At 36.1% G+C, this 26301-nt stretch overlaps 2 protein-coding genes across 4 annotated transcripts in view; both read right to left on the bottom strand.

The window, feature by feature from the left end:
* rnf19b (ring finger protein 19B) overlaps positions 1–13174 on the bottom strand; it is a 28128-nt gene extending 14954 nt beyond the window's left edge. Inside the window, exons 1-2 of the mRNA XM_073821664.1 lie at positions 12944–13174; positions 2039–3195 (exon numbers count right to left, since the gene is read on the bottom strand). Of these exons, the coding sequence (XP_073677765.1) occupies positions 2039–2637 (599 nt within the window). The 5' untranslated portion in view covers positions 2638–3195; positions 12944–13174. The remainder of the gene's footprint in view (positions 1–2038; positions 3196–12943) is intronic.
* A 1661-nt stretch (positions 13175–14835) lies between these two features.
* Positions 14836–24111, bottom strand: ak2 (adenylate kinase 2). 3 transcript variants are annotated; one of them, XM_073821764.1, is made up of 7 exons: positions 23957–24111; positions 22482–22607; positions 19312–19422; positions 19038–19132; positions 15841–15913; positions 15506–15753; positions 14836–15035 (listed from the first exon to the last, which is right to left on the bottom strand). In XM_073821764.1, the coding sequence occupies exons 1-6, from the start codon at positions 24053–24055 to the stop codon at positions 15532–15534; spliced, it is 726 nt and encodes a 241-aa protein (XP_073677865.1). In that variant the 5' UTR covers positions 24056–24111; the 3' UTR covers positions 14836–15035; positions 15506–15531. The 3 variants fall into 3 exon arrangements, with proteins under 3 accessions (XP_073677865.1, XP_073677866.1, XP_073677864.1); XM_073821765.1 differs by having other exon boundaries at positions 15558–15753; XM_073821763.1 differs by lacking the exon at positions 14836–15035 and having other exon boundaries at positions 15473–15753.
* Between the last annotated feature and the right edge of the window lie 2190 nt (positions 24112–26301).

Here is a 26301-nt window from a genome sequence, read left to right as displayed (position 1 = left end):
TATGACAGTGGATGGAAGTCCCGAACCGCAAATTGAAAGGGTTTTTGTGATGGTGTGTTTTTTTCGCGGATCTAAGAGTTAACAGGCAGCGGTCCTGCCGATCCGTACAGCATGTGGACATGTTAAAAACTAGGCACACTGAGGTATTGGCTGGCCTGCTATATATTTTTATGTCCGACGAGAAGAATAAGACCGGTACAGTTCTTCAAAGCGCATAAAAGGATTCAGTGTGTTTTAGTTTTGTCATCTTAATTAGCTAGTTATTTAATTTAAACATATTTAGTGTAGGCCTGTTTATATTATTCTTTTTTTTTTCATTCAGATTTTCTCTGTTCTCAGAAGCGCTGCTGATGCGTGATAATTTAAGTATATGTCAATACAGTTTTTGTTGTTGCTCTGTATGCTGCTGTTTGCACGTTAAAATAAAACATTTGCCTGTATTTTTAATGTATCATCACAGATACTCGTGCATTCTATTTTTATTTTAAACTAATTTTTTATTCTAATTTTATCAGTTAACGGTTAATGTTCGGATAACGAGCAGCGGTTGTCGGTCAGGAAAATTAACCGAAATGAGCATCCCTAATTGAGTGTAATTTAGGCGTTTGTATACAAATCAGTTAATTTTAACCTTCAATATTATAGAAGTATAGTAATTAACTGACATGTATATTTTACAGCATTAGTTGAGAGATTTTCTTTCCTTGAGACAAATTGGCATGTACTGTACCTATTATATATCCAAAGTAATCTATATTGAATTGAATCGGAAATCGAACCACATGCTTGTGAATCAGAATCAAGCCATTACATTTTTGTCAAAACCCAGCCCTATTTCAGCTAAACGAATTTCACATATTTCTACTCTAACATCATTTTTGTTTCGGCCTAACATTTTGGGTAGAATTTGATGCGTCACTCTTTAAAATACCATCTTATTATCAGTAGATGCTTATGAATTTCAGTAGCAGATTAGCTAGCATTTCAGATTGTGATTTCACTGGAACCAAAACATTGAAATGACAGAAATGGAGTGTGACAGCTGTACACATGGCAGCACTTCATGCTAAACGTTGCCGCCCTATGTCACCCAATGACCGTGACCAGAACAGGATAACACTTAAATGTTAAACGCAAAGGGAAGATTTGTAGTTAGGTCACCTCAGATATCAGGAACAGAATAGGTCAGGAGTCATAAGTGATATTATGTGGCGGAGAAAATAGGAAATGAGACTCGTGATATGAGGGAATGTAAATCTGTCAATATTTCCAAACCTCTTTCCACACAGACATTTTGAATATAATCAGGGTCTTTTAAATCACTGGAATATGTCCCTAGTTTGTTCAAAAGATCTTCATGGGGGTTCAGATCTGGACTTTAGGCTGGTCAAGTTTTTTCCATATCATTTAGTAAATCATTTGTATAATGACCTCACTGTGTGCACAGGGGAGTTTAATACTGGAACAGAAATGTCCTTCCCTAAACTGTTGCCACATCCCACAGTTCCCTAGAACGTCACTGTATGTTGTAGCATCATACATCTTCACACATGAATTTAAGAGTCTTGCCAAATATATTAATTGAAAGCTCTATAACCCTTGCTTAGATGTTTTCCTGGACCACAAAACCAGTCACAAGGGTCCATTTTTTGAAATTGAGATTTATAATATAAATAAGCTTTCCATTGATTTATAGCTTTTTAGATCTGGCCGAGATACAACTATTTAAAAATCTGGAATCTGAGGGTGCAAAAAATCTAAATGCTGTGAAAACTGCCTTTAAAGTTGTCCAAATGAAGTTCTTAGCAATGCAATGCAAAATATCTTCATGGAACATTAACTTAATATCCTAATGATTTTTGGCACACAAGAAAAATCGATCATTTTGACCCATACAGTGTATTTTTGGCTATTGCTACAAATATACCCATGCTACTTACAACTGGTTTTGTGGTCCATGATCACATATATAAAGCAACATTTCCTATTCCAAACAAACAGGTTATTGTCTATATTTTACAATTCCCTGACATCTTACCCGCAGTCCGGAGCTGGACACCATCGGCAATCAGGGTCTGACGCAAGGCAGCGGCGCAGCAGAAACTCTTCATACTTCTCCATCAGGTTGGGATCATCCAAGATGAGGGCCACCTGCCTTGGGGCAAGCCGTTCGGCACACTCCGGACAGCTGAGCTGCACTCGGCTTTCGGTGATCTCGATACGCAAATACTGCCGTAGACAGCACAGGCAAGACCGATGGCTGCATCCCTGGAGCTCCGGAAGCTGCTCCGCAGGTTGCCGCACCAGGCACAGGGGACACTCTAGGAGTTCTTGACCTCCCAGAGAGGCCTGACTTGCAGACAACGGCTCAGCTGGGTCTGCCGTAGAAGGGTCTAAAGACACATTAGTGGGCGTGGGGGGCTGGAGAAGCTGCTGTTGCTGGAGTTGTTGCTGTTGGTGCAGCTGTTGCGCAAGAGGAGTTCCCACATTAGCCTTGTTCCCCCTGGATCCGCGTTTGCCGTGGAAGAGACTATGAAAAGAGATCCTGCCTTGCTTCTTGCCTGGCCCGCGGCATTTCGGATTGGGAATGCCGCTGACAGAAGAGTGGGGGGATTCGGAGTCCTTTTCAGATCCCATTTCCTAAGAACAATCTTGTTGTGTTCTTCCACTTGAGTCCTAAGAGAGGTCAGCAAGTTTGAGTTAGAGGAGTTTGTGTGAAGCGTCTTGGAAAGATTTCAGCGAAGCTCCAAACCTCAAGGACAAGGACACTCCCGATACACAAACGAATGTTTGTCAAGGTCTCAACGAATTCCAGTTAGTTTTCCCGTTGGGAAAATTCCATTTATGAAGTCATTTCTTCCTCTTGACTATAACAAGGATTCGCGTTTAAACAATAAACGGAAAGATAACTACACTAATTGAGCCAAAAGGAAAAAGGATGAGAACAATCACTCCAACAATCTTCTTGTGAATAGAAAAAGAAAAACAAATTGTTGAACCCTAAATATGTTATAAACTACAAAACTGACAGATACTGTCAATTAAAAATGGGGTGTTTAAAGACAAGTCCAAGTTGAATCTGGCTCAAAATATCATAATCCTTTCAATGTCCTTTTTTGTCTTTAAATTCTCTTGCTCGCGGAGCCGAGATGTGTGTGCTCCAGTGTGCTGTTCTCTTCTTCTGAATCGGCCGGTCTGTTAAGGAAGAGAAATAGCACAGGAAGTTAGCACATCGCACAGACAGCCTGCAGGAGGAGCATGCTCAGTACACGCTCACGTACGCACACACTCCTCCCTTCTCTTATTCTCAATCTCTTTTCATTTCACAGTTAACTCTTCACTGCACTAGACTCGTGAAGTGACTGCCTGACTGCTTATCAGCCAATTAAAACAAACAGTAATTGTTTCTGTGACTTTAACCTGTTTTCTCTCCAAAATGGATCACATTTTTGGTCCTTCCATCTTGTGTTACATTTTACTTTACTACTCGTTTCTTTGTGTCTCACTGTTGATGACACCCTCTCATCCTCACTCTCTCGCACACTCAAGCGCTCCCTCTCCACTTCACACTGCGCTGCTAGTGCAGTTGCCATGGTGATTCCCACTATGAACACAGCAAACAAGGACCCTCACAGTGACTCTGGCCCTTATGAACACATATACACACCCGGTAGATATTAACACCATACATCACGTAACGCATGAGTGCGTGCCTCCACTGGACTTTATTCATTTATTTATATCTGAGAGGGACATCAATGCCATACTGAAGTAGAGGAAATGATTTTGTAGGTCCTCTGCCAATCTCTCAGGTACATATTTGCTACTCAAATAATAAAAATCACATACTATGGCTAGACAACCTCATCTAAGACTGATGTGTCCTGGTTTTCTGCTCTGATGACCCCTGGACTAATGCCGGCGTAGCACAAATCTGTTTACTCGTGCGAGGGGGAAGGGAATGAGACCACCAAGCTAGTGTAAAGCTGTCAGTGCACTTTCTTATGAAAACATAGTGGTTTGCTAAGTTTGTTAGTGGGTCAATGGCATTTAAAGGGATAGTTGATGAAAAAAATTAAAATTCTGTCATTGATTACTCACCCTCATGTCGTACCTTTGTTAATTTTTTGAACATGAATTAGGATATTTTTGATGAAATCCAAGAGCTTTCTGATCCTGCATAGATGGCAATGCAACTGACACGGCCCAGAAAGGTAGAAAGGACATTGTCAAAATAGTCCATGTGACATCAGAAGTTCAAATATGAGGCTCGAGAACACTTTTTGTGCGCAAAGAAAAGAAAAATAACTTTATTTAACAATTTCTTCTCTTTTGAGTCAGTCTTCAAAGTGAGTTCATGATAGTACCTGACGTCACACAGATGTCACATGGAGTATTTTAACAATGTCCTTACTAGCTTTCTGGGCCTTGAACGTGGTAGTTTTGTTGCTGTCTATGCAGGGTCAGAAACAGGTCTGAAACGATTTGTCGACATTATCGACAGTAAAAAATTGTCTACAAATATTTTTCAGACATCAGATAACTATAAATATATATTTTTGTGGTAATAAAAATAGACCTAAGCAAACAATAGCCTGAAAAATGAAAGTTAGCCCATCCTAAGTGTATGTGACATCCTTCTTTCAGACAAATCCAATCAGAGTTATATTAAAAATTATCCTGGCAATTCCATCTTTAGAATGGCATAGGTGGGTGTTTCTCTTCATCAGTCCAAAACAAGTCCAACAAATAGGGATGGGCATTTTAAGCAAAAATACTATTCAATAATCGCAGGGTATTATTCGATTATTATTCGAAAATCGCACCCCTCCCGCGCATGCACGCCCATACACACCCTTAAACAGAGGAAAGAGACCATTCACGCTTTCAGAAGTGACGAACACGAATGCACCGTGAAGGTAAACACAGTGCCGGTCACGAATTAGAAGTTCAAAATGAGGTAAAGAAAAATGTCGGATGATTTTAATATAAATCAAGAGAAGATGGGTTTTAGAAAAACTTTGCTTTCTTTGCTCCTATAATAAATGCGAAACTCCGCATAAAAGCAGAGTTTAAATATAACGTTTTAAAAAGATTTTTTTTTTTTACAAAAATGCATTGATTCGCTACGGGAGGCCTTTATTTACTCCCTGGAGCCATGTGAGACACTTTTTATTATGGATTGATGACCTTTATTGGACTTGTTTTGGAATGATGAAGAGAAACACCCGCCTATGCCATTCTAAAGCTTGGAAGTGCCAGGATAATTTTTTTATATAACCCTGACTGCATTCGTTTGAAAGAAGGAAGTCATATACACCAAGAATGCCTAAAGGGTGAGTAAATAATAGGCAATTTTTAATTTTGGGGTGAACTAACCCTTAAAAAAGGACTTAAAATACGTATATTATAGCAATAAGGCAATAATAATTAGTTCAACTAAAGTATGAAAAGCAAGTATTTATAAAGCAGCTCTCCAGTGTGGAGCTAGCTAAAAATAAAATTCTTTTTATTATCACTTTAATTACTTTCATTAAAGTGATAGTTCGGTTTGCATAGAATAGATCAAAGCTTGCTTCATCAGTGAAATAATCAATGGTTAGTCGATCAATCATTTTAATAACTGTTAGCTTAATTGATTATCAAAAAAATAATTTAAGCTCTCGGATTTCATCAAAAATATCTTAATTTATGTTTCAAAGATAAACGAAGATCTTACAGCTTTGGACAAAATGAGGGTGAGTAATTAATAACAGAATTTTCATTTTTGGGTGATCCTTATCTACCATTTTGAGTCTTTCTGTATGATGTTGCATTGCCAGGTGGTTCAATTCGTTTGAATTGAGCTTTTAGAAAATTCAGTACAAGTTGTAATTACGAGGATGGAAGCTGAAATCTCATTATGATAGGGTATTGTTACTATTATATAGTATGTCCAAACACAGTATTAACATGGTACATGTTTTAAAAAACATGTTATAGCCAAATAAATGGCTAGTTAGTATGTATTTGACCAAGAGAGTCACATCATAAACCCTTGTAAACTAAAGCAGCCTGTTTTCTGCTTGCACTCATGGATCTGCAAGGTATGCAGTGACAGCAGTCAGTATGACCCACTTTTCCAGAGTGCTTTCGCATTGCTCACAGCCACTGTGTCCTGATGTCTTGACCCATTATGACAGGAGGATGCAACAATCATCCAGCGCTACGTGCTCTGTACACTCTCGACAGGTCTCTCTATTCTAAACAGGCAGATTAAAAATGTGGTGTTGAATCATAGCAATCTCTCTCTCTCTATATATATATATAACTTAGGGCTGAGATGGTAATAGCCCTCCATTCCACCTCAGCAGCCTCTGCTAATGCAACCAATGACACATAATTACCATCTGTGCTCTATGAGGTTTAGTGTGTGTGAGGGATGCTAGCGGGTGCACAACAAAAGCTGTTTCTGGAAAATCTGTGTCACATCTCGGCACCGGAGTGCAAGTTTACAAAGCAGAAGACTCTGTGTGTGTGTGTGTGTGTGTGTGTGTGTGTGATGGGCGTGGCTGCATTTGTTGCACAACAGAAGTTGCTCTATTATTTATCAGCCGTGAATGACGTGTCGATTCACAAGAAGCTGTTTTCTGCTTACACTGCTGCAGCTGAAAATTAGGAGCTTGGCTTTTTTCCATTTAGGAACGAGTTTATTTAAAAACTTTAAAAGGAGTTGGAACAATCCATAGCATAAGTTCCCAGGCACTGTTTGATGAGGGATGGATCTTTGTTAGCGTAAGTTTGGTTTAGTTCTCACAGAGTTTGTGACTACAGTCAAACCAAAATATATTCAGACACCTTCAAAATTATCACCTCACATTATCACAGTTTATTCGCTATAGTTTAGAAAACGGTAATAAAATATGACAAGAACCCAGAGATAAACACAGTTATACCACACAGAGATATCACAGTTAAAGGAGTTGTTCACTTTCAGAACAAAAATTTACAGATAATGTACTCACCTCCTTGTCATCCAGGATGTTCATGTCTTTCTTTCTTCAGTCGTAAAGAAATTATGTTTTTGAGGAAAACAGTTGAGGATTTCTCTCCATATAATGGACTTCTATGGTGCCCTGAGTTTGAACTTCCAAAATGCAGTTTAAATGCAGCGTCAAAGGGCTCTAAATGATCCCAGCCGAGGAAGAAGGGTCTTATCTAGCGAAACGATCGGTTATTTTCTAAAAACATTTACAATTTATATACTTTTTAATCTCTGAACAGAGTACACACAGAGCTAGACAAGATGAGCATTTGAGGTTAAAAAGTATACAAATTGTAATTTTTTTTTTTAGAAAATAACCAATCGTTTTGGTAGATAAGACCTTTCTTTCCTCGGTTTAGAGCCCTTTGAAGCTGCATTTTGGAAGTTCAAACTCGGGGGCACCATTGAAGTCCATTATATGGAAAGAAGTCCCGAAATGTTTTCCTCAAAAAAACAATTTCCTTACGACTGAAGAAAGAAAGACACGAACATCCTGGATGACAACGGGGTGAGTACATTATCTGTAAATTTTTGTTCTAAAAGTGAACTACTCCTGTAATTGGCAATAGTTTAGAAAGTGGTAATAAAATATGACAAGATCTAGAACAAGAGTTAAACTGTTAAACTGTGTGAGAACAAATTCATCTTGATAATGTCAGATAACTTCGATAGAAAGCCATGTAACAAAATATGGTCAGGTCAAAGTGTCAGATTATATTTTTTATCAATTTTACTGGTAGTCCACTGTGACATATTATACCCAAAATATTCTTCATACAGTTTACTTTATTTTGCTATCCTCACTTTCATAAATGCACTAAGCAGGATAATAATAGATATAATAGACATAAAAAGAATTATCTAAAGTACAGTTCATTATTAATAAACATTTCAACACTATTTAAATAGCTAACTCAAAATTAATTCTTAATTTTGCACTATTTGTGCTCATTTGAGTCTGGAAAATGAGTATGGAATGAGTTTAGCTCACTTGATCTCACTTTCCGGAAAAAATATTTACAACATGTTGAGCGTGAAGAATTGTATGGTCTAAAGAACCTTTATGTGCTACAAAGAACCTTTTGTGGAAAGGTTCTTTGGATATTAAAGGTTCTTCATGGAACCATACACCCTGCCAGAAATCATTTGAAGAACTTTAAGAGTGTATAGTGTCCTGCACCCACCAGTAAAAAATATTGAAAATTATATCTGGTGTCTAAATAATTTTTGGTTTGACTGTAGATGCAGACTAGATTAAAACACAAACAAGAGAGAAAACATCAAACAGATGACGAATCATAGAGAAAAGGGAAATTCTATATCGCTATGGGATTTTTTGTTTTGTTTTGTTTTGTGGTTCATAGGTGTGAGAACACATTCTAACACATTTTATTATTTATTAATTATTGCATTTAGCAGGTAATACTGGGAAATGTACCACAGCATTTTATATATTTTTGTATGTAATATTAGTTTGAACTTTTTTTTGCATATTTTCTTACTGAAAACAGGAAGCAACTGCGGATGAAGTCATAATGAAAGCAGATCCTTACTACAGACACTTACTGTAAACGAGATCCCTTACACGGAACAGGAATATTAGTTTCATAATCTCTTACTGTAAAGTTTTGTTTCAGAATGAATTGTGCTTTTTCCAGCCCATTTGTCAACATGTCACAGAGGCATTCAAAAGATGAATTATTAACTGAAACCCCAAATGAACCATGCAGGCTACAAATCGCATAGGTTTGCAAACTCTCGAGAACACAGCCTGGAACGAGGACACAATTTACAGAAATGCTGAATAATAAGCTAAATATAATTCAACAACTGACAGAGCATGAGAGAAGGAAATTACAGAAAATAACTGCGCTGAGTTTGGCCTCCCGCCAGCGTTTTACTGCACAACCCGTCTTGACAAACACATTACCGTGAGAGATAAGACAGAGCGAGACTGACACGTCTCTGCACTTCCGCCCGCGACAGACCCTAAAACCGCACCTCTGCACTTTCGAATCATCCTGCAGTCCCAGACCAAGGCTCAGTCTGTCTCTAACTCACACCAGTCACATGTACCAGTTGGTGTACAGGTGGGCTACTGGATCCCTAGCCATTACATAACCATTTGAGTCACATCTGAAGCTCCACTGAGGCTTATTGTTCTCAGCAAAGCCTGCATGTGTCCTGCTGTCTTGTTTTCCATCTACATCTTTATCATGTTACACAAGTAGAGCGCTGTTGATTTCAATTAACAGAATTAACTTCACCCACAAAAACAAAACTGTTATCATTTACTCAACCTCATGTTCCAAACCTTTTTGATTTTCTTTCTTTTTTGGAACAAAAAACAAAAGTATTTTCTCAGATCAGACTTAAAGGACTAGTTTTACTGATAATTTACTCAAACCCATGTCATCCAAGATGTTCAAGTCTTTCCTTCTTCAGTTGAAAATGGGTTTTTGAGGAAAACCTTCCATGATTTTTCTCCATATAGTGGACTTCAGTGGGGATCAATGGATTGAAGGTCCAAATTGCAGTCAATGCAGCTTCAAAGAGCTCTACATGATCCCAGCCGAGGAATATGGGTCTTATCTAGTAAAACGATTGGTCATTTTCTTACAAAAATAAAAATGTATATACTTTTTGACCACAAATACTTGTCTTGTGACGCATAAACGCGTGGTTAGTTCTTCATCTGTGTACTTCGGTTCAAAAAGGTAGCGTTCTCCTCCAACTTCAAAATTGTCCAACATCATGTTTTATCTTTTTTTGTAAAGGGTGTTTGACTTCCTTTGTACATTTGCAAAGGTTGGTACTTCCGCCTGCGTCATGTGTGTCTGATTACATGACGTCAAGCTAGTGCAAGATGAGCATTTGTGGTTAAAAAGTATATACATTTGTATTTTTCTTAGAAATTACTGATTGTTTCGCTAGATGAGGCCCTTATTCTTTGGCTAGGATCGTGTAGAGCTCTTTGAAGCTGCATTGAAATTACAGTTTGGGCCTTCAAAATATTGGCCACCATTGAAGTCCACTATATGGAGAAAAATCCTGGAAGGTTTTCCCCAAAAACCTTTCTTTTTGACTGACCATAAGGGGTGAGTAAATTACCAGGAAACTTCTACTTTTAGTCATTATTCAGTGATAATCTAAGAATCACATCAGTTAGTTCTGATTCAAAAGAAAGATTCACAAATCAGACACCACTACATTAAAAATACTGACCAGCACATTCTTCAAAACATCTCCTTTTCGTCCCACAGGAGAAAGAATCTTTCTCCTGAACAGTGTTATTACTGGTAACTAAATATAAAAATACTATTAAAATTGCTATTAACAAATAATTTTATTTGAAAAAAAGCTGAAATAATATAAACTTTAAAAATATTAGATGAAAAACTCACTAAAATAAGTTGAAGTTGAAGCACTAAAATGACTAAACCTACAAACTGGAATAAAAATAAATTAAAACTAATTAAAAACAAAAACTAAATAAAAATTACACCTCAAAAACCAACCCAGGCTCATTAGAAATAAGTGCCTCTACATACATTTCTGCAACACCGTAATTCTGTACCTTACTGCATGTTTGTGGCAGATTCAAAGTGAAATGTCCAGGCACTAAAACACACGTTCAGTACAATTTTATTATGTGAGTACAGGCATGTATTGCTATGCTAGGCTTTATTAATCAAACTCTATACCTGTAAAGCATACTTTGTGTGAAAAGGAATAAATGTTGTCAGAGTTTTACTGCCTCTATTGTTTATTTCAATTGGAAACTGCAGTGATTCATACATATAGGTATGTTTTTCCAGTTTTGCAGAAATTGATATACAGACTAGTATTGCCAATGAGCCTATGTTGTCAAAAACACTAAATTTACTAAAACTTAAACTAGAAGTGAAAATGTAAAAAAAAAACAAGACAAAAGCTAATTTAAAATATTAACAAATACTATAATATATATATATAGTATATAAATATTAATTTGGAAATAAGATAATGTAATTATGACAGATTTTTTGGAGTGTGCACTCTTAAAAATAAAGGTGCTTCACGTTGCCATAGAAGAACCTTTTATGTCTAAATGGTTCCATAAAGAACCTTTAACATCTGAAGAACCTTTCTGTTTCACAAAAGGTTCTTTGTGGCGAAGAAGGTTCTTCAGATTATAAAAAGGTAAGAAAGAGTGACTGAATGGTTTAAATTAATCCATATACAGAAAATATGGTTAGACTTTAAAAACTGCCAGTATTTTATCAAGTTTTGATCACACGTATGCAGTTCAACCTCTCCATTCTTATGGGGAGGGCAGGAAGTATTGGCAGACAGTCTAATTAACCCATTAGATGAGTTGTGATACTTAAAGAAATCTCTTTAAGCTGTGAGTCTGTGTGAATGTCTGTGAAGAGCAGGTGGTTGTATTGATCCATGCCCCATTCTTGCTAAGAACCAGGCTGTCTGTTCTCCATCTAAGCTCATCCTTATTGTATCCTCCTCACTCAAGTCAAAATCTCAGATCACGTCTCATGCGCTGTACAAAGACTGACTAACAATTCTCAAGACAAAACATGACTAACACCAGTATGCCACATTCTCACTCTCACATACTATTGCGAACGAGGCTGGTACAAAAGAAAAACAGCCACGGGTTCCTGTGAAACCGAAGATCTCGATTTTATCAGTTCTTAACAGTCACATGTTGGTTTACGGTAAATTGGATAACCCAAAAATTCACAAAAACAACACAAGAAAGACTGGAATTAACCGTATGCCTGGTGACACAAAAGAAGAAATGAAACCAAAGTCATTCTGTGCATTCCTTGCTTACATTAGAAGTGTTGCCAAAACTTCAAACACATGTACAGTTACAATGAATTCATGAAATAATGTGAAGTTCATGACTAACCAGTATAAACTATACTTAGAAAGGTGTTATTGAGGAAGCAACACCACAAAGGCAGGCCAGTTCTTGGCCAAAGTCAACAAAGCAGTCCAGGAAGGGAAAAAAAATCTCAATTCACAAAAACAGACATATTATGCACACATGCAAGAGGTTTAGAGCCGTTTAAAGCTGCTGAGGAAATTTAAAAAATCATTTTATTTGAATATTAGCTTTTTGTGCCCTGCCTAGTTCAAATGTAACTACTAAAACATAGATAGATAGATAGATAGATAGATAGATAGATAGATAGATAGATAGATAGATAGATACTAAACATCCCTAAATATCCCTATATATTATAACAGACAGACAGATAGACATATAGATAGATAGATAGACACACACTAAACGTCCCTAAATATCCCTATATATTATAAATGACAGACAGATAGATAGATAGACAGATAGACACACACACACTAAACATCCCTAAATCGTTAAAATTAGTTAAATATATTAAAATAGACAGACAGCTAGACATATAGATAGACATATAGATAGATAGATAGATAGATAGATAGATAGATAGATAGATAGATAGATAGATAGATAGACACTCACACACACTAAACGTTGTCCTTAAATTGCTTTATTTAAATATATTATAGACAGACAGACAGACAGACACACACACACACACACACACACACACACACACACACACACACACACACACACACACACACACACAGCCTAAACTGTTAAATACTAGCTTAGTCTGACTAGTTTAAGCATAACTAATAAAACTAAGCTTAACTAGCAATGTAGACGAAATAGCTAGTTAATTTACCGCCCTCAAAGAACGTTACTTCGCTCAAAGAACGGTCTACACTACAGTAACACAAAAAGTGGCCTGTCACACAACTGGGATGTGTACTATCACACAATAACATGAAAACATTTTGACAATATCATTGTATTTTAATATCACAGAAAGCGTAACCATGACGACAGTTCTGTTGGGTACTTACCGTACAGATGGATCTGATAGTACTGAAAGCAAGTGAAGCAGAATAGGGCGGAACGCAGTGAGCTTCGGTGCTATTGTACACCGTGTACATTCAACCAACTGTTCTGTAAATCTCACCCTAGAGCTATCCGCTACTACATTCCCCGAGAACCAGTCCGAGGGGAAGGTGTCAGCCCTTTTTTTTACTGCCCTGTACGCGATATTGCTCAGATTATGTCCGTCCGCAGCTTGATTCTCTTTTCCATTCACGTCACCGAGGAAAGCCCCTGCGTGTGACGCCACTCGTTCTCGAGTCGGAAACACCGCCCACTGACGTCACCTCGAAACGGAAATGAACTCGCGTCCCATTGCCAGGAACTGAAGTTCTGTTTAATAGGACACGTCGTTCGAATGTATATTCAGAACATTCTGTGTATATTATACTACAGTTCAGTGACAAACACGGAACACTAAAACACTGAAGATGTAAAACATTAAACTGACTTTTAATAAGTTTATTATTATTACAACTACACATACTGGACAGGAAGGCCTTTAAATATTATTTTGAACAAAAAGGGCCTTAGGGTCAAAAACGTTTTGAACCACCGATTTAAAACATTTCAAAGTCTAATTCAAACAACATACACTACCAGTCAAACGTTTCTGAACAGTAAGATTTATGTTTTTTTGTTTTTTTTTGAAGAAGTCTTTTCTGCTCACTAAGCCTGCAGTTATTTAATAAAATATAGCAAAACCAGTTAAATTTTGAAATATTTTTACTATTTAAAATATCTGTTTTCTACTAAATATATATTATAAAATGTAATTTATTCCTGTGATCAAAGCTGAATGTTCAAGAAACATTTATTATTATTATCAATATCTAAAACAGTTGAGTACATCTTTTCAGGATTCTTTGATGAATAGAAAGATTCAAAGATCAGCATTTATAATGTTACAAAAGATTTTAATTTCAGATAAATGCTGTTCTTCTGAACTTACTATTCGTCAAAAAAACCTGGAAAAAAAAAATCAACTCAGCTGTTTTCAATATAATAATAATAAGAAATGTTTTTTTGAGCAGCAACTCTTAGAATGATTATTAGAATGAATATTAGAATGATTTCTGAAGATTAATGAGACTGGAGTAATAATGCTAAAAAAAAAATCAGCTTTGAAATCACAGGAATAAATTATATTTTAAAATGTAGGCCTATTCAAATAGAAAATAGTTACTTAAATAGTAAAAATATTTTTTGCTGTACTTTGGATCAAATAAATGCAGGCTTTGTGAGCATTTATTTTTATCTTTTGACTAATAGTCTATATAAAAAAAGGAAAGGGTATATTCTTGAAATAGTTTTAATTCTAGGGTTCCCACAGTTTTGATCAAAATATTTTCTATGACTTTTGTAGTTGTCTGTGATTACAGTATAAAGATTTTTAAAAATGTTTATGGTTTTTGATTCAGAACATTTCACCAAATCATACAAAGCAGTGTGAGCCAGTATTTAAGAAGAAAAAAAATCAAATGAACAACTCACACTAGTAAGCAATATTGAGACCTAGAAATTAGATGTTTATAGACTAGAAAATAAAAAAAGAAACTAGAAATTAAATGTTTATAGAAATTTCCATGCCTTTCTAGGTTTGGAAAAACCAATTTCAAAATCCCCTGATAAGTCTAAGTTGTTTATGACCAGGGAAACCCTGTAATACACGTCACACACTGTTTAGCTGATGTGCTAAGAAGTCACTTCCCCTTTTTTCTTTTTCCCCCCTCAAATATCACTGTATTTTTGTCTTAAAGCTTCTCAAAGCATTTTCAAAGTAACACCAAATTAAGAAAAGTAAGTCAAATCCAGCACTGGGACAGTAATACGAAATCAAAAAGAAAACAACCTCGTCATGTAAGGTAGTAGAAAACAGTCACCCATGTTTATTAGAGGTAATCAACTGGGATTCAGTTAAATCTGTGTTCATTACAAAACACATTCACTAAATGGAATGATCAAAATAAACATCTGAGACACTTCCAGCTCCCCCCTTTCCCCCATCCATTATTTTCACATCTGGATCAACCTGGATGGGAGAAACTGGATTTCATACAGCTGCAGAAAAAAAGAAAAAAAAAAAGTCCACAAGTAAATTAATGACTAAGCTCAGGACACGAATTAATAAATATTAGCTATAAAAGCAATTTATAAATTTTTTCATTCAGCAATTAAACCAAGCATTCACATGACCTCTACTGGATATCATGCAGTACTACAAGATTTAGATCAAGTCTTAAAAAATTGTAACATTCATAGTGCAAATGACATAACCATACCTTTTTACAGGTGTCTGGTTAGAGCTTGCGTTATATGAGTGCTTATGACCAAATCAATTAGTCATTAAGACATCCAAATTAGCTTGGATTCTACATTCAGCATTTTTTTTTTTTTTTGTCAAAAGAGCTCCGTTACCCATTGTACAATAGGCAGCAGATGAATCAATACCATGTCTAGAGACAAACAAACAAACTCACAAAGACAGACACCAAACATAAAAGGAATCATATAGGGTTTATATTGCGTACAAGGAAAGAGTGGATGTAGAGATGATTCAGACAAAATAAACGAGATCTTTACAGGTAGCAGCAGAGAAGGCAGCAAGGATGGAGGCAAAGACGAGGTCTGGGGACTGAGAAGCGTCAACAGCAGTGTGGAGGCCGCGGGCACTGTAGTACTGCACTAGAGGGGCCGTCTGCTTGTGATAAGACTCTAGTCGAGAGCGCAGAGTGGTCTCGTTGTCATCACTACGGCGAATAAGAGGCTCTCCGGTCACCTGTGAATATATGCATGAGACCAAACCTTTACAGTAATGCTCATAGCAGTCATATTAAATAAGAATAAGACAGTTTTTGGTTCTCACATCATCTTTCATTGGCTCTTTGGGAGGGTGGAACTCTTCATGGTAAGATCGGCCGCTGGGCTGGTGGATGAGCCTGAAGAAGAAATGGATTATATATCAGTGGTGGACAGCAACAAGTTTTTTTTTTAACTTCCAGAATAAAAATGTCCTAATTTACTCACCCCTATATCATCCAAGAACATGTCTTTCTTTCTTCAGTCGAAAAAAAAAATACGATTTTTGAGGAAAACATTCAGGATTTTTCTCCATATAGTGGATTTCAATGGGAACCAACATGTTAAAGGTCCAAATTGCAGTTTCAATACAGCGTCAAAGGGCGCTACATGATCCACGATGCAGAATAAGGGTCATATTTAGAGAAGTGATCAGTCATTAACTAAAAAAAATAACTGCGGTGCGCATGGGTGACTTGACGCATTATGTACGCATGGTAAGCTCTTCATCTGAACATTTTGTTCAAAAAGTTAAGGTAGGGCGAAAAACTCATCGTCTCCCCTAGTTTCAAAATTGTCCGACATTGTGGTTTTACTTTTTTTTGTAAAGGGCATTTGACTTTCCTTGCACGTTTGCTTTGTAAACACTAAACAGGAATACGTAATGCGTGAGATTGGACTGGTGCAAGATGAGCTTTTGTGGTTAAAAAGTAAATCCATTTTTATTTTGTTTTCTAGAAAATGTTTCATTAGATAATTGCCTTCTTTCTCAGCTGGGATTGTGTAGAGCCATTTGAAGCTGCATTCAAACTGCAATTTGGACCTTCAACCCATTAATCCCCACTGAAGTTCACTATATGGAGAAAAATCCTGGAATGTTTCCTCAAAAACCTTTGAAGAAAGAAAGACATAAACACCTTGTATGACATGGGGGTGAGTAAATGATCAGGAAATGTTTTTTCTGGAAGTGAACTAATCCATTAAAATACATTTTTCAGGTATCTGCACTTTTTCAGAGTATTTTTATTTTGAGAAATTTTACTTTACTACATTTTTAAAGCATACAATCATACTTTTTACTCCACTACACTTCATTAAAACGTTGTTATAACTGATCATATAATTATGCTACCCCCCTCTAAGAGGCAATAGCGATGTTGGTTTTTTAAAATCGATTCCATGTTTTGGTCAAAAAGGCCAGAAAGGTAGTAAGGACACTGTTAAAATAGTTCATGTGACATCAGTGGTTCAACTGTAATTTCATGAAGCTACTGACAGAAATTGACACGGAGGACAAGTGTTTTTGTTTTCTTTGCACGCAAAAAGTACTCTTGCAGCTTTATAACTACGGTTGGACTACTGATGTCACATGGACTATTTTAACAATGTCCTTACTACCTTTCTGGGCCTTGAATGTGCCAGTTGCATTGCTGTCTATGCAGGGTCAGAAAGCTCTCAGACTTCATCAAAAATATCTTAATTTGTGTTCTGAACATGAATAAAGGTCTTACGGGTTTGGTATGACATGAGGATGAGTAACTGCTGACAGAATTTTCATTACTGGATGAACTATCCATTTAAATGTACACTTGACTGATGGCATGAAGTGAGTTACTGAGGTTGAGTTTTTAGTATCGATTATTGTAAATTAAAATCATACTGTGGTCATGACAGTTCAATATTTGTAAACTAAATCAGCTGTAAAATGGCAAGCGGTTTCAAACTATTAAAATGCTTGAATGTGGACATATCTGCATTACTGTCACCTTTTGTACAGGATATGCTTTTTAAGGCAAAATGGTGCTAATGATGCCCACACATCCTCTCCCTACTGTAGAAGTTTGAAAAGGTATAAACTAGTTTATACCTACATTGTATTTTTTTCTCTCTCTCATTTTTAAAACACTACATGCTGTTAGTTTACATGTTTGCATACTGGAAATCTCATAATCTTAAACTAATATTTTAGTGTTTAGTGTATAGTAATGTTTTTATACCGTACAATAACTTCTGGTAACAAAAGTTCTTAGTTGCAGATAAATAAAAATTAAATGTCTGCACTAACTTGTTTGCAGGCTAGATTAAATGGTAACACTTTACAATAAGGTTCCATTAGTTAACATGAACAATGAACAATACATTTATTACACTATTTATTAATCTTTGTTAACGTTAGTTAATAAAAATACAGTTATTCATTGTTTGTTCATGTTAGTTTACAGCTTGTGCTTTTAATAATGCTGAAATTAACATTAACTAAGATTAAAGTAGTAGTTCACTTTCAGAACAAAAATTTGTAGATAATGTACTCACCACTTGTCATCCAAGATGTTCATGTCTTTCTTTCTTCAGTCGTAAAGAAATTATGTTTTTGAGGAAAACAGTTGAGGATTTCTCTCCATATAATGGACTTCTATGGTGCCCCCGAGTTTGAACTTCCAAAATGCAGTTTAAATGCAGCTTCAAATGGCTCTACACGATCCCAGCTGAGGAGGAAGGGTCATATCTAGCGAAACAATCAGTTATTTTCTAAAAACATTTACAAATTTATATACTTTTTAAATCTCTACACAGAGTACACTCAGAGCTAGATAAGACAAGCATATAAATTGTATTTTTTTTTTTTTTTAGAAAATAACCAATCGTTTTGCTAGGTAAGACCCTTCCTTCCTCGGCTGTGATCGTTTAGAGCCCTTTGAAGCTGCATTTTAAAAGTTTAAACTCGGGGGCACCATAGAAGTCCATTATATGGAGAGAAATCCTGCAATGTTTCCCTCAAAAAACAATTTCCTTACGACTTCGTTCTTTTTAACTTTTACTCAATTAAAACTGAAAATGAGGACACATACTTTTACAGAAGTAATATATTATTATATTTGTATTATCTGTACTTTTACTCAAGTTATTAATTTGTGTATCAATAACTTGCATATCTACTAGTTGTCCATTACTGACATTTAGATTTAAACAAGAGTCATTGTCATGCTTTACTAAAAGGAGGAAGGAAGTAAAGAGGTACACTTCCTTTTTAAGATGCAATCAAAACCCACACAAGGAAAATTTTCCTGCCACCTCCTCCATTAAATATTACACAAACACAAGTGTTTGACAGCTACCATGTCCTACCTTAAAAACATGTTTTTTTCTCATTCCTGAAATGAGTGTGAAATTCTATACTCATTTAATTAAACTGAGCTATTAGAAAACATTAGCGGTGGTGGGCTATACAATGCTCTAAATTTACAGGACCCTCCATTTTCATACCTCCCACAGATCCTGCGCACTAGCAGAGAGTCATCAACTGAGAATTCAACCACAGAGTCCAGTTTCTCACTACGCTTCTCCATAAGGTCATCCAGCTAAAAATAAGGGGGAAAAGAGAGACAGGTTGACAGATGCATTCTTGTGATCACAATTGGGTGTCTATTTGAAATCAAGTACTTCAAAGAGTTCTGCGCTCTTTTTATTATTATAGATTACAGATGTACCACTAACACACATGGAGGGTCAGGTGTTTACAGATTGAAGTAGTCCTCACCATTTCTGCCTGCTTGACGGTGCGGGGGAAGCCGTCCAGCAAAAATCCATTCTTGCATGGAGGCGTGTCCAGGTTGTTGTCTATGAGCTCCACCACCATCTCATCACTCACCTGGAGGAAAGATGACAGAAAGATTCAGGACTTCGGGAGAGAAACAAATAAAAAACAAATACGGGCCATTCTGCTTTTCCAAAAAATTTGTATGTATGCAAATTGTATAATATTCAAGGTACACATTTCTAGTAATTGTGCAGTTAATTCTCATATTGTATTTTCAGAAAGTTTTGGTATATTTGTCCTCTCCCCACATTTGTCACTGCTGAAACACAGTCAATTTATTAGAAGGGTTAAACTGACCGATTAAGATTTTGCTTACATCTACATTGTAAATATATTTTTCTGCTATTTTATTCAAATGTTTTCCGAGGTAAGTCAATAATTACTCTAACAATATTTAAAACATAATTTGAGATCTACTGTATTTTGAAACATTTTTTTTTTTGTGAAAAGCAAAAAGTTGATTATACTGATTTCAAAGTTATGAATTAATTAGTTTGAATATACAGCGAACCAAAGACTATCATAACATCTTAGTTGATAATTTAGTATACTTGACTAACAAATCCCATGTTTTGGTAGTGACTGCACATTTTCTGTAGTTTTTTGTCACTTAACTTTAATAACTTTCAAAAAAGTGTGCTTAATTGCAGAAAAAAGGTATTTGGTAGTGACCTACTTTAAAGGAACACTCCACTTTTTTTGGAAATAGGCTCATTCTCCAACTCCCCCCGAGTTATTAAGTTGAGTTTTACTGTTTTGAAATCCATTCAGCCGTTCTCCTGTTCTGGCGATATCACTTTTAGCATAGCTTAGCATAGATCATTGAATCCTATTAGACCAATAGCATCGTGTTCAAAAATGACAAACGAGTTTCGATATTTGTCCTATTTAAAACTTGACTCTTCTGTAGTTATATCGTGTACTAAGACCGGTGGAAATGCAAAGCTGTGAGTTTCTAGGCTGATAAGATTAGGAACTACACTTCCATTCCTGGCGTAATAGTCAAGGAAGTTTGCTGCCGTAATATGGCCGAAGCAGGAGCAGTAATACCACGCAGCACATGTGCAAATGCTAAACTAGCTGGGAACTCATTTCTGATAATACTCCACCTGCTTCGGCCATATTACGGCAGCAAACTTCCTTGACTATTACGCCGGAGTGGGAGTGTAGTTCCCAATCTTATCAGCCTAGAAACTCGCAGCTTTGCATTTCCACCGGTCTTAGTACACGATATAACTACAGAAGAGTCCAGTTTTAAATACAACAAATATGGAAACTCGTTGGTCATTTTTGAACGCGATGCTATTGGTCTAACAGGATTCAATGATCTATGCTAAGCTATGCTAAAAGTGATATAGCCAGAACAGGAGAACGGCTGAATGGATTTCAAAATGGTAAAAATCAACTTATTAACTCGGGGGGAGTTGGAGAATGAGCCTATTTCCAAAAAAAGTGGAGTGTTCCTTTAGAGTTACACGCAGATTTTTCATACTTTTGAACATATTTACCTCAAAATGATGGGACGGACCCATCTACTCACCATGTACAGGTGCATCTCAGTAAATTAGAATGTCGTGGAAAGTTCATTTCAGTAATTCAACTCATATTGTGAAACTCGTGTATTAAATAAATTCAATGCACACAGACTGAAGTAGTTAAGGTTTTGGTTCTTTTAATTGTGATGATTTGGCTCACATTTAATAAAAAACCCACCAATTCAATATCTCAAAAATTTAGAATATGGTGGCATGCCAATCATCTAATCAACTTAATAAATAAATAAAAAATAAAAAATAAATAAATAAATAAATAAATAAACTTAAAACACCTGCAAAGGTTTCCTGAGTCTTCATAATGGTCTCTCAGTTTGGTTCACTAGGCTTCACAATCATGGGGAAGACTGCTGATCTGACAGTTGTCCAGAAGACAATCATTGACACCCTTCACAAGGAGGATAAGCCAAAAACATTCATTGCCAAATAAGCTGGCTGTTCACAGAGTATTGTATCCAAGCATGTTAACAGAAAGTTGAGTGAAAGGAAAAAGTGTGGAAGAAAAAAAAAGCACAACCAACCGAGAGAACCACAGCCTTGAGAGGCTTGTGAAGCAAAATCGATTAAAGAATTTGGGTGAACTTCACAAGGAATGGACTGAGACTGGGGTCAAGGCATCAAGAGCCGCCACACACAGACGTGTCAAGGAATTTGGCTACAGTTGTCGTATTCCTCTTGTTAAGCCACTGCTGAACCACAGATAAGGTCAGAGGCGTCTTACCTGGGCTAATGAGAAGAAGAAATGGACTGTTGCCCAGTGGTCCAAATTCCTCTTTTTTTAGATGAGAGCAAGTTTTGTATTTCATTTGGAAACCAACGTCCTAGAGTCCGGAGGAAGGGTGGAGAAGCTCATAGCCCAAGTTGCTTGAAGTCCAGTGTTAAGTTTCCACAGTCTGTGATGATTTGGGGTGCATTGTCATCTGCTGGTGTTGGTCCACTGTACTTTTTGAAACCCAAAGTCACTGCACTCGTTTACCAAGAAATTTTAGAGCACTTCATGCTTCCTTCTGTTGACCAGCTTTTTAAGATGGCGATTTCATTTTCCAGAATTTAACACCTGCCCACACTGCCAATAGCACCAAAAGTTGGTTAAATGACCATGTTGGTGTGCTTGATTGGTCAGCAAACTCACCAGACCTGAACGCCATAGAGAAACTATGGGGTATTGTCAAGAGGAAAATGAGAAACAAGAGTCCAAAAAATGCAGATGAGCTGAAGGCCACTGTCAAAGAAACTTCTAAACTACTGTGTGAATTGAATTTATTTAATACACGAGTTTCACAATTTGAGTTGAATTACTGAAATAAATGGGGTTAGGATTTAGGACAGCCACCTCCCAATTGAAAGTACCAAATAAATAATGATTTTATATATATTACGCTTACTAATATTTTAAATATTATTGTGGGTTTCAATAGATGATAGAAGGGTCTTAGTAAACATCTAAAATTTGAATATTTAAATGCTTTTTAAATATGTTTTTTGGTTGTGGGACAGCAGTTTGGACCAATTCTATAGAATGGCCCATATAAAAACTAGAACATCTATTCATTTTACCAGTTTGCCGGCATCCATTGTTTCCTTAAGACGCTGACCGAGCTCTGAGCCAGATGCCACCATGGCCCTCAGCATGTCCCCAGTAGCTAAATGACATACACAGTACTTCTCTGCAAGCTTAGGAGCCTGTGGAGCCAAAATAAAACAAATTATAGAATTTTAAATTAGCAGAGACATTACATAAAATAACAGTTAGGAAAGTCAAAGAGGAATAATTAATCCATAAACTTAAACTTTTAGGTAATATTTGTCTTGAACTACATAAATCAACCATTCAAAAAGAAAGTAAAAAATTATGTTTTTTCAGCAAGAATGAAGAAATGTGCCCGGAACAATTTTTACACTACTATAAAAATCACTGTATTTTGAACTTTGTATTCATAAAAGAATTTTGAAAAAAAAAAATGTATCAGTTTCTATACAAACATATTAAGCAGCACAGTGGTTTTTAACATTGAAAATAATAAGAAATGTTTTTAAGCAGCAAATCAGCATAGAATGATTTCTGAAGGATCATGTAACACTTATAACTGGAGTAATGGCTGCTAAAAATTTAGCTTTTCCATTGCAGGAATAAATTACATTCTAAAATATATTGAAATAGAAATAGCTATTCAAAGTTATATGGTATTTCATAATAGTACCATTCACACAGTATTTTTGAGCAAATAAATGCAGTCTCAGTGAGCATAAGAGACTTCTTTTAAAATCTTAGTGTTTGTATGAACAAAGCTATAAATCTCAATCGGTATATTCTGTCGTAACCACATTCATAAGCCAAGTTTGAACTGTTTTACTGACATTACAAATGTGGAGCAAATATTGCTTAATATCAGCAAGCAGTATTGCAAACCAAGCTGACTGGTCTAACTGTAAGCTGATATGCCTATTCTTTATGGCCTGTTCAGTTACATGGTCATCCAACAGGACAGAAAGATCTACAAGTTTCCCAATGGTCACGTGTGTTAATTGTCACATCAGCTCAATTGATCTAAATGACATGGATATTAAATAATCATTCGATACTTGCACTGAATAAAAAATCTGGCAGAAAGCATATGATAAAGCCCAGGGCAGCAGTACACAGGTGTTAAAGAGACAGCAAGGCGAGTTTAGAACAGTTAAATGAATAATTAAACACAAAATGTATAACCTCACGTCATTCCAAACCTGTATGACTTTGTTTCTTAAGTGGAACACAAACAAAAATAACAGCCTCAGTCACCATTCACCTTCACTGCATAGCAAAAAGACATAATGAAAGTGAATGGTGACCGAGATTGTTATTTAACATTTTAGCATTGTGTCTACATCAACTCCCAGCAAAAATAAACCCATACAGGTTTACAATAACATGAAGAAAGAATGTTCATTTTTTTAATTAACTATCTCTTTACAACACAGCACTATCTACCCCCCTGCTGTCGGACAGTTTAATCAGAAAGAGCCACGCGGCCCTTCGCATGAACTCTCACCTGCGTGCCTTTCCCCGCACCGGGTGGGCCGAGCAGAATGGCTCGAATGCCTTTCCTCACACCGGACACGGTATCATCCGCTTGCGTGCTGGGGGCCATGGTTACAGGTTGTAAACGAACTAAACACACTTCTCTCCACTACACACTTCGCGTCCGCAAACTCATTCAGAAAGGAAGTGGTAACGCCTCCGTTTGCTGAGTATGGACTCAAAGCCCCGCCTTCTAGTATAAGGCCGTCCATCTGATTGGCCAATGGCACGCCGGTTATCCACAGCGTAAGCTCATTGGATGAAATCGAATGCCTCAGGATCGTCTAATATCCGGAATTTGGCCCGAAGTGACACATCGCACATCAAGGAGATGGGAAAGTTTAGATAACGCAAAATAAGATATCCGTATCTAAAATTACATTTTAATATTTACATCATACTGTACAAAGGTTGTCATTCCGCTTTTGTTCCTCTGACTCGATGCCTATCTTTATATTAACCACAGACCATAATTTAGATGTGCTGTCCTGGTCACCCAAAATGAACCTAACGAACTTTTAACAGACGGTCGTTCAGGAGCAATTATGTTTTTTGTTTTTTTTTTCAATTGTATAATAGCATTTTTATATACATTTAAATAATTTTATTAGAAATATTATTAGTATTATTTTTAAAGATTTTGAATTATCTGGCATCTTTTGTCGTCATTTATTTTTATTAGGGATGGGCGATACCACTTATTTTGTTTTCGATACAATACCGATATTTTTAAGGCCAGTATCATCGATATCGATACCGATACGATACTTCTAAACTTAATTTTTAAATTATTACATTTATTAAATTAATAAGAGTAAAATATGTAATTATGCCCTTTTTTTATAACCTTTTACACTTTATATTTGAAATGCATTTTAACATTTAATATGCAACTAATTAAATTTTATTTTCTACACGTGGTTAAAATATGTTTACTTTAGTGGTAACTACAAAACCTACAGTTGAAAATACTTGGTTTCATAAGGGGCTGCCAGTGACAGGCTGTTGCACACATAAAATACAACATTTTTATTCTGCCAGTGTATAATTTATATTAACATTACTACAAAACATGATCAATGAACTTTAAGTGTTAATTTAAAGAAATGTAATTGCACTTGTGAAATGCAAATTATGTAAGCTTCAGTTTCAGTTTGTTTATTGAGAAATAGCTCAAACATTTTTTTTTATTTTCTGTCCTCTGATAAGCATTGTACAGGGCTGTCGTTCCCAAAAGCATCAATGATTTCTTATGATACTTTTAGGAAACACAGCCCTGTTTGAATGCACTGTCTAAAGGGAGTGAATGCTCTCTGTGATTGATTGGTTCTGTCTTGCATCATTTGCGTGCGTTCAGATGAGTAGGAAAAGTGTTCTATCGTGAACAGTTATTCTCTAACATAGGTTATGCATCCAATTCAATGCACATTGTACTCCTGGCTTTTTGTTAAATAAACAAAATCACTGGTAAATAAAACACACCTTAGTATCGATATTTTCAATTTGAGTATCGATACTTTCGATACTCGCATCAGTATCGATATATCGATACTTTAGGATCGATATGCACATCCCTAATTTTTATACGTCCGTTTAGCGTAATTATTATTTTAGCTTTAGTCATTTTAGTACGTCAGTTAGTTGACATTAGTGTTGTGTTGTAGTCAAGACCACTTAAAGTCGAGACCAAGACAATACCAAGGCAGGGCAAGACTGAGTCGAGACCAAGGACCAACCCAGCACTGCTCAACTGCTGAAATGTTTTAAAAATACAATTTTGAACATAGAAATTATATATATACAATATATTAAATATATATAGCTGCAAGCAGTGATTACCTGGGTTCAAGTGCTTTAAGGCATTTAAGCACATACACAAAGCCTTTTTTTGCAAATACAGGTAACTTACTATAGAAATATTATGTTTTGTAACATTAATGACTTTTATAGTGCCAGCTGTGGTCCGATCTCTTTAAAACTTTGTATGCTTATTCAGAATCACCAGTTGCACATGCTCACCAGGTTTTGCCTTTTAGGCTTTATAGGATTTTGGCTAAGTTTGGACAGGCCCCTTTTCTAAATGACTCTGTTGTAGCTTCCCAAAGGGTAAATTCCAATAATTTTTTAATAATTATTGACCAAAAGAGTAGAGAATTGTACTGCAGTTTTGAGAGCGAAAAACCTAGAACTAGTTTGCACATAATAGTTTTTTTTTTTTACATCTTCTCCATCATTTAACAAACAATTTGATTGACAGCAGTGGTTCTAGAGGCATAGTTGTCTGGAATGAGGAGTTCTGTTATATATGAATATCTT

This window comes from Garra rufa, chromosome 17 (genome assembly GCF_049309525.1).
Source record: "Garra rufa chromosome 17, GarRuf1.0, whole genome shotgun sequence".
NCBI lineage: Eukaryota > Metazoa > Chordata > Actinopteri > Cypriniformes > Cyprinidae > Garra > Garra rufa.
The sequence above is the reverse complement of the archived record's forward strand: the minus strand, read 5'-3'. Positions and strand labels throughout refer to the sequence as shown.

Bases quoted from the DNA above. Each gene is read 5' to 3' on its own strand.
- ak2 (XM_073821764.1), bottom strand. From the start codon at position 24,055: ATGGCCCCCAGCACGCAAGCGGATGATACCGTGTCCGGTGTGAGGAAA. The intron at 22,608-23,956 runs GTGAGAGTTCAT...TTGGCTCCACAG, and splicing joins GTGCGGGGAAAGGCACGCAG to GCTCCTAAGCTTGCAGAGAA. The intron at 19,133-19,311 runs GTGAGGACTACT...CCTTATTTTTAG, and splicing joins CCGTCAAGCAGGCAGAAATG to CTGGATGACCTTATGGAGAA.